At 41.9% G+C, this 13,254-nt stretch overlaps 1 protein-coding gene across 4 annotated transcripts in view; it reads right to left on the bottom strand.

The window, feature by feature from the left end:
* Window positions 1-3,241: 3,241 nt before the first annotated feature.
* IDE (insulin-degrading enzyme) overlaps window positions 3,242-13,254 on the bottom strand; it is a 143,185-nt gene continuing 133,172 nt past the window's right edge. For all 4 annotated transcript variants that reach the window (XM_011988478.1, XM_011988481.1, XM_011988482.1 and 1 more), the window contains 4 exons: window positions 12,149-12,210; window positions 7,280-7,352; window positions 6,529-6,596; window positions 3,242-5,532 (listed from right to left, as the gene is read on the bottom strand). In XM_011988478.1, the coding sequence (XP_011843868.1) occupies window positions 5,437-5,532; window positions 6,529-6,596; window positions 7,280-7,352; window positions 12,149-12,210 (299 nt within the window). In that variant the 3' untranslated portion in view covers window positions 3,242-5,436. The remainder of the gene's footprint in view (window positions 5,533-6,528; window positions 6,597-7,279; window positions 7,353-12,148; window positions 12,211-13,254) is intronic.

Below are 13,254 nucleotides of genomic sequence, written 5' to 3'. Positions count from 1 at the left end.
AAATTCCATTTGGTCATCATGTAAGGTTGGTGTAATATTTGAAAATCAATTGTATAAAAAATTCATTTTTATATACTGCTGGATTCAAATTGCTAATATTTTGTTAAGGACTTTTGGGATTGTTTTTAAGGGCTTGGAGCTTTCTTTTCTTGAAATATCTTTGAGTTGGAATAGGGGTAATACTGGCCTTGTCAAGTGAGTTGGGAAGGCCTTCCCTGTTTTCTAAAATGTTATGTAAGATTGGCATAATTCCTTCCTTAAATGTTGAATAGAATTCATTAGTGAAGCCATGTGGGTCTGGAAGTTTCATTATGGGAAGGGTTTCAATTATGATTTAATTTCTTTAACAGGTAAGGGAATATTCAAACCACCTATTTCTTTTCATGTCTGTTTTGGCAATTTGTGTCTTTCAAGGAATGTGTCCATCTCATCTAAGTTGTCAGATTTACTGGTATATAGTTGTCTATAACAAAGAGAAAGAAGACAAAGGCCAGACTTCCCTCTGAGTGAGGGAAAATTCCTTATCACATACTGACCTTGTTATTAGAAGACACTTGATGCAGTATTTAGGGGTGAGGAGTCATAACATCTGCAACTTACTCTCAAATGATTTGGCAAAACACATATGCGCGCAAGCACACATACACAAGAGAGAGAACGGACAGGATATGAAACAAACAAAATTGGTCAATACAGGGTGAAGGGTATCTGGGAATTCACTGGACTATTTCAACAACTTTTCTGTAAACATTTTTCAATATATAAAGTTAAATAACATATTCACATTCCATAACCCGGCAATTTAAGGGAATAATAAGAAAACCACACACATACTCAGCACAAGAAAGTTTATCACAGATCAAAACTTGAAAACACCCTAAAACCCCCCCGGAGGACTCAATAAACAAACAATACAGTATGATACCAAAGAGCCACCACCAACAACATACAACATACAACAACAACAACAACAAAAGACATACTTTTTTCAAGGGTATCATATGGAAAATGCTCAGTACAAATAGGCTACTCAGGGGAAGAGTTCCAACACTGAGTATGTGACCCCTTCCTATATGCACAGGAAGAAGACTGCAGGGAAACACCATGCAAGCAGTGGCTGTCTCTGTGGTGGTGTCACAGGTGAACATGACTCTTCCTCATACTCCTCTTCCAAACTTTTTTTTTTTTTTTTTTTTTTCAGACAGAGTCTCACTCTGTTGCCCAGGCTGGAGTGCAGTGCCACGATCTCGGCTCACTGCAACCTCTGCCTTCCAGGTCCAAGCAATTCTCTTGCCGCAGCCTCCCGAGTAGCTGGGAGTATAGGCACGTGCCACCACGCCCGGCTAACTTTGTATTTTTAGCAGAGATGGGGTTTCACCATGTTGGCCAGGCTGGTCTTGAACTCCTGACCTCAAGTGATCCACCCTCCTCAGCCTCCCAAAGTGCTGGGATTACAAGTGTGAGCCACCACGCCTGGCCTCTTCCAAACTTCTTGAAAGATCCCAGAAACTCTCTATCACTCCAGGGCAATAGGAAAAAGAGCTTACACTGGTTTAAGGCCTGGATAACCCCCAAAAGGAAGGGAAGGAGATTCTGCAGGCAGTGGTGATAACTGGTTTCAAAGTAGTCTGGCACAGTGGACTGGGTATGACTGTGAGATCTGGTCTCATGCCCTCCAAAGTAGGCAAGGTTAAGAGATCAAGTAAGATGGTACATGGGAAAAAGGTCAAGTTATATACACATGTAAAAGCAACTGTCTTTCTGTTTCACAAGGACATTCATCGGCTTGGAAGCTATTATTACAGGAAATCTACATGGAATAATTAGATCTACACTCTAAAGAGCTGAGCGGAGGTTTGAATCTGCTTCCTGGATGATCCTGTGCAAACTATTCAGCCTTTCTCAGCCTATTTCCACCTCTGAAAATCTGGGATGATGAAAATTTTTATCACTATCCTCCCCGTTGAAAGATTGTGGGCTGGGTACAGTGGCTCATGCCTGTAATCTCCGTTTTTTGGGAGGCTGAGGCAGGAGGACTGCTTGAGGCCAGGAGTGCAAGACCAGCCTGGCCGACAGAGAGAAACCCTGTCTCTACAAAAAAGAAAAGTAAAATAATGTTGGTGTGGTGGTGCACATCTGTAGTCCTAGCTACTTGGGAGGCTGCATGAGCTCAGGAGTTTGAGGCTGCAGTGAGCTATGATCACACCACTACACTTCAGCCTGTCTTTAAAAAAGTGTCTGGGTGCATGCCTGTGGCTCATGCCTGTAATCCCAGCACTTTAGGAGGCCAAGGCAGGTGGATCATCTGAGGTCAGGAATTTGCGACCAGCCTGGCCAACATGGCAAAACCCCATCTCTACTAAAAATACAAAAAAGTAGCCGAGCAAAGCGGTGTGCACGGTAATTCTACCTACTGCAGAGGCTGAGGCAGGAGAATCGCTGGGACCTGGGAGGCGGGGGTTGCAGTGAGCCGAGATCGCACCACTGCACTCTAGCCTGGCTGACAGAGCGAGACTGTCTCAAAAAAACAAAACAAAATGAAACAAAAAAACAAAAAAGCAACAGGGGAACCAGCTGAGTCCCCCGAGAATGAGAGCACAACTGTCCCAACTCATAAATCCTGGGGTTGCTCTTGACCTCTGTGTGGGGCTGCCGCATCATCCCTGAGCACAATGCTGACTGCACGGGCTGGACCACTGTCCTAGGCTGGAAAGTGAGGAACAAGCAGATTTCCTCTTGAAATGCCTGCCTGAGCCAGCTGGCCACTACATGAGTAGAAAAATTATTTTGACAGGGATCAAGAAGACAGAGATTGAACAAGATATCTGCCTCACCTGCAGCTGGAGATGTGGCAAGAAGATATAAGGACTCATTGTAGAGGAGAGAAATCTTTTGTTTTTCTATCCGTTTTATTTTTGTCCCTGTAAGGGTAGGAACAAATCTTTCTGGGTTTGGAGTCAGTGACAATACTCACAGCAAGGAATCCAACATCAAATACTGAGATTCTTGTTTTACAAAAGTGATCTATTCTTAAGGTTGTGAAATTGAGTCTTCTATTTGACAAAAATCATTGTTACTCAGAAACACTTTAAAAATGTTAATATAATTCACTGCTTTCTGCATTATGAACAATGAAAGCAAGAAATCTGGTCAAACTGAGATGTTGAGAGGTAGGCTGAAAACTGGCCACTGTACTATTTCACTAAAACTGGAAAAATAATACAAATGCAGACTCCAGAGGTGAAATTCAGGCAATTTATTGTAAACAGGATAACCCTAGCACTCCACCATACTGGCTGTGTCACATGCTCCCTCTTTCACATCAACTGGTCAAAAAAGAAGACTTTCTTAAGAAGCCTCAGGTAACCAATAACTTAGTTCCACAAATCTCATTTACTAAGCACTGAGTAAACTGCAGTATATGGGGTAGTCTGTTATTGCTCATGGACTGCAGCTTGGACCCATCTAAATGAATCCATTAGTATGCCTGAGTGATCAACAGCAGCTCTAGATCCAACCTGGAAACTGGAAAATGCTGACGCATACTAAACAATTGCAGGTTCATGGAAGACTACATGAGATTGCTCTCAGATCTCTTCATGTGTCATTCTCATAAAAAAAGACACTTAAATTTCACCCACTTTTTAAAAAGAGCTAAAAGTTACTCAATAGCACATAATTTTCCACATAAAAGGTAGGTGGATTTTTATTTACTAGTACAGTGGTGGATTGGAACACTCAGGCCTAATTTTAGATCTGTCTTGTATATACTTGCAGTTTAATGAAAAGCTGCATAGTCTACAAATGCATCAAACCAGAAGGAAGTGATTTCACACACCTTCTGATGGACAAAGACAGGCTTCATACAAGGAGATTCTTGGAAGTAGGGATAAAAACATGGTCACAGCACCACACTGATCTGACAGTAGAAATGGAGCCCCGCTTTTGAAAGCAGGCCCATAGTTGTGACTATGTCGTTCTTGCCCCAAATTGAGATTTGGAAAATGGCAAATGTAAAAACTTAAGATGTGAAAAGATACGACTCTACAGAAGAAAGTCCTAGCCAATCAAATCATATGGGGAGGTAAAATGTCCTTTGAAAATGCCATTCTTTACTGTGCCTGAGTTAGTGGATGACAGGGCCACTTACTGTTACTAGTGCTTGTATATGGAAATATATTCACAATTTCTCTTGAAGCAAGTTTTAATAACAGTAAATATTTCAAAACAGCTGTTAAATCTACAGTAACAATTTCACCTAAAATAGTATCTCATGAAAAAAATATTTTTTTAAAAGTCCACTCCAGTCATCATCTGTGTATGTGTTTATATTTATATATTCAAAAAAATAACAACATTTAAGGCAAGATTAGACTGGTAGCAACAAGGAATTTTAGAGTCTTATGAAGACCTGCTATATAAGAATGCAAGGCTTTATTTTTTATATTTCCAAAAAGGTGACTTTGTATTTGCTGCCTTTTAAATTCATAAAGGGGCAAGATATTTTGGTTCACATACTGACTGCAATTTCACTGTAATAAAAAGTTATACAGGTGGTTACAAAAAGCTGATGTTGGAAAAGCAGGTTACACACTCAGTAGGATCTGAAATTGACCCTATTTGTATGTGTTAAATAAATATGTTGTGTTAAAGCAATATGTTGATGAGGAAAAGTAAAACTCATGGAACACTGCAAACCAACTATGAAGAAGAAGGTCAATATAATTCAACCAGAATGAAAGAAACCACAGTAATCCTGAGAAATTCGGTTTAGGACAAAATTGATATAAGGTAAGTCTGTATTTCTAGCATTGTAAATAAGTAGGGTTTTCTAGCATTTTACTAGTTGGAATAAAAAACATGTTCAAATTTTATAAAAAGATTAAAACCATGCCTTATATAACCAGCAATTTCACTAGTAAAAGATTACATTGCTTTATCATCTGCCAAATGTAATGTTTTCCACTGATTTACATGAAACCATCAAGTAGAAAGCAAATTTGAGGATCAATTTTTAAAAAGGTATTACTTTCTAAATGTTGTGAAGCCTTCTATGTCAACCTAGGAGGCTTTTAGAGAAGAACTAACTTTTACTTTCTTCGGACAAGTGACTATTTTACAGAATAGGGAAGGAAGATTCTACAGGAATATCATTCATTTTAAGCATTGTTATATAGGGGAAATTTCTCTCAGTAATGAAAAGAAAAATTTTAAAATATTTAAGAGGCATGTATTTAAAAAATATTCTACATCTATAAGATTTTGTAATTTAATTACTTTGGATTTATAATATTTCTACATAATGACATTTGACAACTTTTCAGTTTGTTTCTCTAATAATGAATCAGAAACTATTAAAGTGGCCAAGATGATTTTCCTAGGCTCTGGAAGACTCAGGAATGCATCCACTTGCACTTTCCCACGCGTGGGGAATCTTCAGAGTTTTGCAGCCATGAAGTTAATATGTGGTTTCACAAGGGGAAACAGTGGCAAACCACGCTTGAATTCGGTCATGTTCTGAATCACTTCAGGCTGCAAAGAAAAAAGTTTCCTTTTAGTGTATTTAACCTAAACATCAGAATAAGGACATCGACTTTTCTGGGGGACACTGGGAGCACACCTCAGTTCTAATAACTTAATAACCCATGTATCACAATCTGCTGACCTTTTCTTCTGGATCAGTAGGTCCAGAGGGTCATGAGTTGGTCTGTACAAACCTATGGTAAGTGTCCTTAGTCCTTTCGGTTTTCCTCTGGGCAAACAAGGGCTGGTTCACGAGGGACTTAGAGGCCTAGCATCAAGGCTTCAGCAGAGTAGCAGAGGCTGATGTGCCCACCCACAAAGAGCCTAGTTACACTGCCAGTTTCCTCCTCTTGCAAGTGAATGTCAATCTTTCTAGATGATTAAAATATGCAGGTAACATGGGAGAGACTAAGAAGTCCTCTCCAATATTCAGTGCTGGGAACAGATGTAGCCAGAGATGATACATTGTAAAATAACACAACTGTTCCAACAGGAGGCAAAGGCAGACAAGGGTAGAGGCTGAGTGACTAGATGTTCAGGGAAGAACTAAAGTAGAAGCTCCAACACCTGGTGACCTGAAACTTTTAGTTCATCAGTGTCTCGATGAACAAGCCTCTTCTGGCCGGGCACGGTGTCTCGTGCCTGTAATCCCAGCACTCTGGGAGGCCGAGGCGGGTGGATCATCACTTGAGGTCAGCAGTGCAAGACCAGCCTGGCCAACATGGTGAAACCCCGCCTCTACTAAAAACACAAAAACTAGCTGGGCGTGGTGGCGTATGCCTGTAATCCCAGCTACTCAAGAGGCTGAGGCAGGAGAATCGCTTGAACCCGAGGGGTGGAGGTTGCAGTGAGCTGAGATCGCACCACTGCACTCCAGCCTGGGTGACTGAGTGAGACTTCATCTCAAAACAATAACAACAACAACAACAACAAAACAACAAGCTGTTTCTTCTAAATAGAAAGTCCTCTGTCAGTACAATCTAACATAACATTTATATTTCTTACTTGTGGCAAGGCTGGTGCTTGTGACAAATTTATATCATTTTGATATGGGAACTCTCCAACAACAGGACCTATAAGAAAATAAAAGGTTTAATCCTTTGTACTTACTGATACTATCACACAAGAACAACTAAAAAAAATCTAAACCAGACTCAGTTAATTAAAAACACTGCACCTGGCCCCGTTCATGTGCTTCTCAGATCCTCTCAAGGTTGCCTGCTACCCAAGGCCTTAAGTACCTGTCCTGCCTTCTATCCAGAGCCACCCAATGATGGCTCATGATATTCCTGAGGTCATAAAACTTTGGCCACAGCAGTTTTAGTGCCCAGGTCTAATGTGACTTTCTGGCCACCCAGAAGGACCTAGTAAAACTGCCCAGAAAGCCAGGGGAGTTAATGGCCACAGGACAAACTTTGGCTAGTAAAAGCCAGGAAGCAAGAAGGACTGGGAAGTTAGCTTGCTTACCCATACTCCCCACATGCAGTGGTTCATGCAGCCTCTTTGGAGACATCCCAACAGCAAGCCTCTGTGTTTTCCTGTGATGCTGTGGCTAGCTCAGCATTCTGTCACCTGGTACTGGCTCTCTCCTTCACTGCCTCATTTCTCTTTTCCCCTTATTATCTGCAGGCATTATCTCCAGTTTCCGTTCTCTACCTCTTTTACTTTCTGGTGTTCTATAAGGCATGTAGCTATGACAAAGGCCAACCATCAGATGGCTCAACATGAGCCTAAAAAGGCAATATTTAATACTTACAAGAATCCATTTCCCTGGCAAGAACATGGACGGATACCTTATGTCTCCTTGGGGCATCTACTGCCAACATTTCCTAGGCAGAAAGAAGAGCAGGGTCACCCTTTTGCTCCACTAAAGAACTTACATTGAGGTGTTCTCTGATGACTATGAAGACTCAGCTATCACGCAGTCAAATATAGAAAAGATGCTTCCCTTTCTGGCCGGGTGCGGTGGCTCATGCCCGTAATCCCAGCACTTTGGGAGGCCGAGGCAGGTGGATCACTTGAGGTCAGGAGTTCGAGACCAGCTTGGCCAACATAGTGAAACCCTGTCTTTACCAAAAATACAACAATTAGCCAGATGTGGTGGTACATGCTTGTAATCCCAGATACTTGGGAGGCTGAGGTGGGAGGATTGCCTGACACCAGGAGGCGAAGTATGCCATGTGCGGTGAGCCAAGATCACGCCACTGCACTCTAGCCTGGGTGACAGAGCAAGACTCTGTCTCAAAAAAAAAAAAAAAAGAAAAGAAAAGAAAAGAAAAGAGAAAGAAAAGATACTTCCCTTTCTTTCTCCTCACTTATGTTATTTTATTTAAGCTCTACAAATACTTAGCAAGGCAGGCAAGAATTATTCTTTTTTTTTTCCCTTTCCTTTTCTTACTCTAAGGAAATAATTATTCTTAACCCAATTTTATAGATGAGAAAACTGAATCCAAGGAGATTAAAAAATTGCTCAAACTCCTACAGCTGATAAGTGCCTGAGCTAGGATTCACACCCTAGCTTAGTACTCACTGGGCTGGGCTGTGCAGGGCTGTACCTGGTGATCTTTAGTGTCTACAGAGACAATGGTCTGAGCTTAGACAGGGACAAGCACAACGCCTGCTCCTCTAAGAACCTTCTCAGATTCTGCTTGTAAACTGTGGTTCATCTACCAAAAGAGAAAGGAAACTAACAATTACTGAGTCCTGCATTGTATCAGGCACTCTCCTATGTCAGCTCACTTAATTCTCTGTGAACTAAGCATCATGATGATTCTTACTTTAGAGGCTCTAAGACACAGCACCTTACATGAATTACATGGGCCACACAGTTCATAGATGATGGTGTCAGAAGCTAGAGTCTGCTTGCTCTCTCCATTCCACCATGCTGCTTGGAGGGATTCCCCTTAGTTACTACCATGAACGTCAGCAGTGCTAGGTTGGCAGGTGGATCCTGTGGGGAAGTATGTCCCAACCTTTCCCTTAACAGCAGACTTTTACTGTCTTTTCTAATGGGGTACAAATTGTGACAAAGTTCCTCTGATGTCTTAGCCATAAGCAACGTTTCATATCCTTAGAGCGGAGAAATCATCAGCCAAAACAAATCCACTCAACAGTTACTTCCTAATAACTGCTATTAGTTATTAGTAACTGAGCAGTTGCTAATTTAGTTACTAGTAACTGAGCAGTTGCTAATCAGTTACTAGTAACTGAGCAGTTACTAATAAGCCTGGTCCTGTGTGCAAGGAAGCCCCGTTGATGTTGCACCGCAAACCTGCCCATGGCTCCCGGCTCTACTCCCCGCCAGCAGGCAAAACAGCCCAGATTCTCACAGGCCTGCTCTGACCTCTCCAGCCTCTTTTCCAGGAGCTCAGCCCAGGTCTGCCTCTATTAACATGTAGTACCTCATCTAAGAACTTCATCTTACTGGAGTAAAAAGTTTGCTTTCAAAGATCTCTCCTCCATCTCCTGTCACCCAAACCTTCATTACCCGCTTGTCTACCCACATCAGCAGACAGCAGAATACCCTCTCCAGTTTCAGATTGTTCCCAATTTTCTGACCAACTCTGGAAAATCCTCATTTTTCTAAAAACAAACAACTGCACCTTCTTGCAAACTATTAATATGTTCTAAGGAACACTACAGTCCCAGGAGATATTTATAGGTGTTCTGTGTAAAAAAGGATGCATGGTGAAATCAGTTTAGAAAATGTTAGTCAAAATTAAATAAATGCAGGCTAAAGTCTTTACTGTGGGACTTCTTACAATTTCCACAATACCAACACACTCTGTGATTCTCTAAGAATGGGAATCGTCTTTCCCAAACTTGTATGATCATGAAATCCTTTTCCTAGGTACCCCTATTAATGTCTTGCATACCATGGAACACAGCTAGGGAAATGCTATCCTAAACTTAGCTGAAGCCTGGTTATACTCTTTCTGTTTTTTGTTTTTTTGTTTGTTTGTTTTTGAGACGAAATCTCGCTCTGTCGCCTAGGCTGGAGTGCAGTGGTGCAATCTTGGCTCACTGCAACCTCTGCCTTCTGGGTTCAAGCGATTCTCCTGCCTCAGGCTCCTGAGTAGCTGGGATTAAAGGCGTGCATCACCATGCCCGGCTAATTATGTATTTTTAGTAGAGACGGGGTTTCACCATGTTGGCCAGGTTGGTCTTGAACTCCTGACCTCGTGATCCACCCACCTCCGCCTCCCAAAGTGCTGGGATTACAGGCATGAGCTACTGCACCCAGCCCTTCTCTCTTTTTTTTGAAGCAGGGTCTAGCTATGTTTCCAAGGTTGGTCTTGAACTCCTGGGCTCTAGCGATCTTTCTGTCTCAGCCTCCCCAGCAGCTGGGACGACAGGCTATTATTGCAGAATAACAAGAGTAATTTAGATGAGACTCTTCTCTTCCTCTATACAATGCAAAGGGAGCCATGACGTAAAGAAAACACCTTGTCTAGCCATTCATTTTCGTAGCCAAAATGGGTGAAATCTCATTGCTGCAAAAGATGCATTCAAAATACCAGCTTTTGCTGCTCAATTCTGAAACTATAATCTCCTTTTCTTATTGTTAAAGTGATACCAGCTATGTTAATACTTGTTTGCAAACAGCCTAAATATTTTTGCAGAAGAGTTGCGGGGAGAGGTGTAACCAACTCATGGATGATACAAAATCACCATTTTCCTCAAAGAAACTAATCAGCACCTTTTGGTCAAAGACGGTTACTTTTTCCTTATCCTCTCACTCAGCACTAGGAGTGGTGAATTACATAAACATTAAAAACCCTAGTATAGGAAAAAATGTGATCAAGCCTCATTGTACCACTAACTTCACAAAGTCATTCTAATGAGAACTGTAAGCACTGACTCCTGTGCTGGTAGCTATAATACAGCCCTAGAAAAAAATACCGTAAAGTAGAGTATCTCTCTAAAAGGATGTGGGTACAGGGTGGGACGAGTCCCCGACCAAACAACCTAATGACAAACCAGAAATGGCTAGAACATTAAGGGACAATTCTAAGGTACTATAGTAATCACAGAGTATAATTTTGCTCCTTATTGTGAAAAACAGGCATAACAGTATTTTATACAAACTAGAGGCCCCAATATATTACAAAAAATATATGTAACACTTTAGGTACAATTCCATTGCAGCATACATTTTGAATTTTTGCATTTAGCATACTTATTACACATTAATATACCTACTTAATGGAAATTTTGCTGTCCTTCTTAAGAATTTTTATAGAGGGGAAGATTTAGATGGTGTGAACCTCTTTGTTTTGTTTTTTTTTTGAGACAGAGTCTCGCACTGTCGCCCAGGCTGGTGTGCAGTGGTGCGATCTCAGCTCGCTGCAACCTCTGCCTGCCAGATTCAAGCGATTCTCCTGCCTCAGTCTCCTGAGTAGCTAGGATTACAGGCACCCACCACCACGCTCGGCTGATTTTTTATTTTTATTTTTAGTAGATACAGGGTTTCACTATGTTGGCCACACTGGTCTTGAACTCCTGACCTCATGATTCACCCAACTCAGCCTCCCAAAGTGCTGGGATTACAGGCGTGAGCCACCGCGCCCAGCTGGTGTGAATCTCTTAAAGCTTGCTGGAAAGACTTTAATGGTGGTGCCTCCCTTTCGTTTTGATAAACTTCCTCAGTGAGCACAAGCATGTAAAATTTATTATATCTCTGACCATGATTCAAAGGTGAGTAATCATTTATTTTAAAAAGCAGCCATAGTGGCACCTAAATGGGTGAAGACAATTTATAGTTGTCAGAGCTTGGAAAATAATCTGATTCTCAAGTTCTTTTGTTTTCTTTGTTCTTCCTTCCCACCAAACAAGCTCAGCAATATTCTTTGCAGAGTAGGGTGGAGAACAGAGAGAAGAAACTGAAAGCGTGCCTAAAAAGGTAGATTTGGAAGTCAGGAAGGGCTGTCACAGTCCTTGGTTTAGAGCATGGGTCAATCTTTTGACTTCCTTGGGCCACACTGGGAGAATTGTCATGGGCCACATGTAAAATACACTAACAATAGCTGATAAGCTAAAACAAAAAAAAAATTTTGCAAAACATCTCATAATGTGGGCTGCACGTGGCCCACAGGCTGCAGGTTTGGCAAACTTGGTTTAGAGGGAGAGGAAAACAGTACTTGGTTCAATAAAAACTGTCTTTATTCTAAAAGTCATTAAGTGTTTATGTCAAAAAACTTAAATCCACAAAAACACCTTCATAAATCCAGCCTGAATGGCTTCAAAGCAGCAACACACAATATAGCACACACAATAGGTGTTTTGGTTTTTTTGAGGCACAGTTTCGCTCTGTCACCCAGGCTGGAGTGCAGTGGAGCGATCTCCACTCACTGCAACCTCTGCCTCCCAGGTTCAAGCGATTCTCATGCTTCAGCCTCCTGAGTAGCTGGGATTATAGGCGTATGCCACCACGCCCAGCTAATTTTTGTATTTTTAGTATAAATGGGGTTTCACCATGTTGGCCAGGCTCGTCTTTAACTCCTGACCTTAAGTGATCCTTCCGCCTTGGCCTCCCAAAGTGCTGGGATTACAGGTGTAGGCCACCATACCCAGCCCTACAATACTTTCTTACGAGTCAAAATCTAAATATATGAATTTGACTTACCTTGTAGAATTTGATGATATCTTCCTTGGTAAGTGTCTTTAAATATGCAACTTCAGTGTTATCTGAAAAAGTAATCAAACAATATTTTACTAACATTTCCATATGAAGTAGCCCAGAACAGCACACTAAATGACAATATACTTCACTCCAAGACTCTTAAGTATCCATATATATTTTTTGAGATAGAGTTTCACTCTGTCGTCCACACTGGAGTGCAGTGGCTCGATCTCGGTTCACTGCAACCTCTGCCTCCTGGGTTCAAGTGATTCTCCTGCCTTAGCCTCCTGAGTAGCTGGGATTACAGGTACAAGCCAACACATCTGGGTAATTTTTGTATTTTTAGTAGAGACGGCGTTTTGCCATGTTGGCTAGGCTGGTCTTGAACTCCTGACCTCAAATGACCTGTCCAACAGCCTCCCAAAGTGCTGGGATTATAGGCGTGAGCCATTGCATCTGGCCAAGTATCCACATTTTTTTTTTTTTTTTTTGAGATAGAGTCTTGCTCCGTTGCCCAGGCTGTAGTACAGAGGTGCAATCTCGGCTCCCTATAAGCTCCACCTCCTGGGTTCATGCCATTCTCCTGCCTCAGCCTCCCAAGTAGCTGGGACTATAGGCGCCTGCCACCATGCCCAGCTATTTTTTTTTTTTTTATTTTTAGCAGAGATGGGGTTTCACCGTGTTAGCCAGGATGGTCTTGATCTCCTACCTCATGATCTGCTCACCTCAGCCTCTCAAAGTGTTGGGATTACAGGCGTGAGCTACCGTGCCCAGTCAAGCATCCACATTTTTAAGTGACCATGTGCTTTGATTTCAAATAAAAATAAGTGGGTGCTGGCTGGGCACAGTGGCTCATGCCTGTAATCCCAGCACTTTGGGAGGCCAAGGTGGGTGGATCACTCGAGGCCAGAAGTTTGAGACCAGCCTGGCCAACACGGTGAAACCCCATCTCCATTAAAAATATAAAAGTTAGCCAGGTGTAGTGGAGTGCACCTGTAGTCCTAGCTATTCGGGGGAGGCTGAGACATGAGAATCACCTGAACCCGGGAAGCAGAGGTTGCAGTGAGCCAAGATCACATCACTGTACTCCAGCCTGGGTGACAAAGCAA

The sequence above is a fragment of the Mandrillus leucophaeus genome, unplaced genomic scaffold (genome assembly GCF_000951045.1).
Source record: "Mandrillus leucophaeus isolate KB7577 unplaced genomic scaffold, Mleu.le_1.0 Scaffold331, whole genome shotgun sequence".
Taxonomy (NCBI): domain Eukaryota; kingdom Metazoa; phylum Chordata; class Mammalia; order Primates; family Cercopithecidae; genus Mandrillus; species Mandrillus leucophaeus.
Note: the sequence above shows the minus strand (reverse complement) of the source record. Positions and strands in the feature narration are given on the sequence as shown.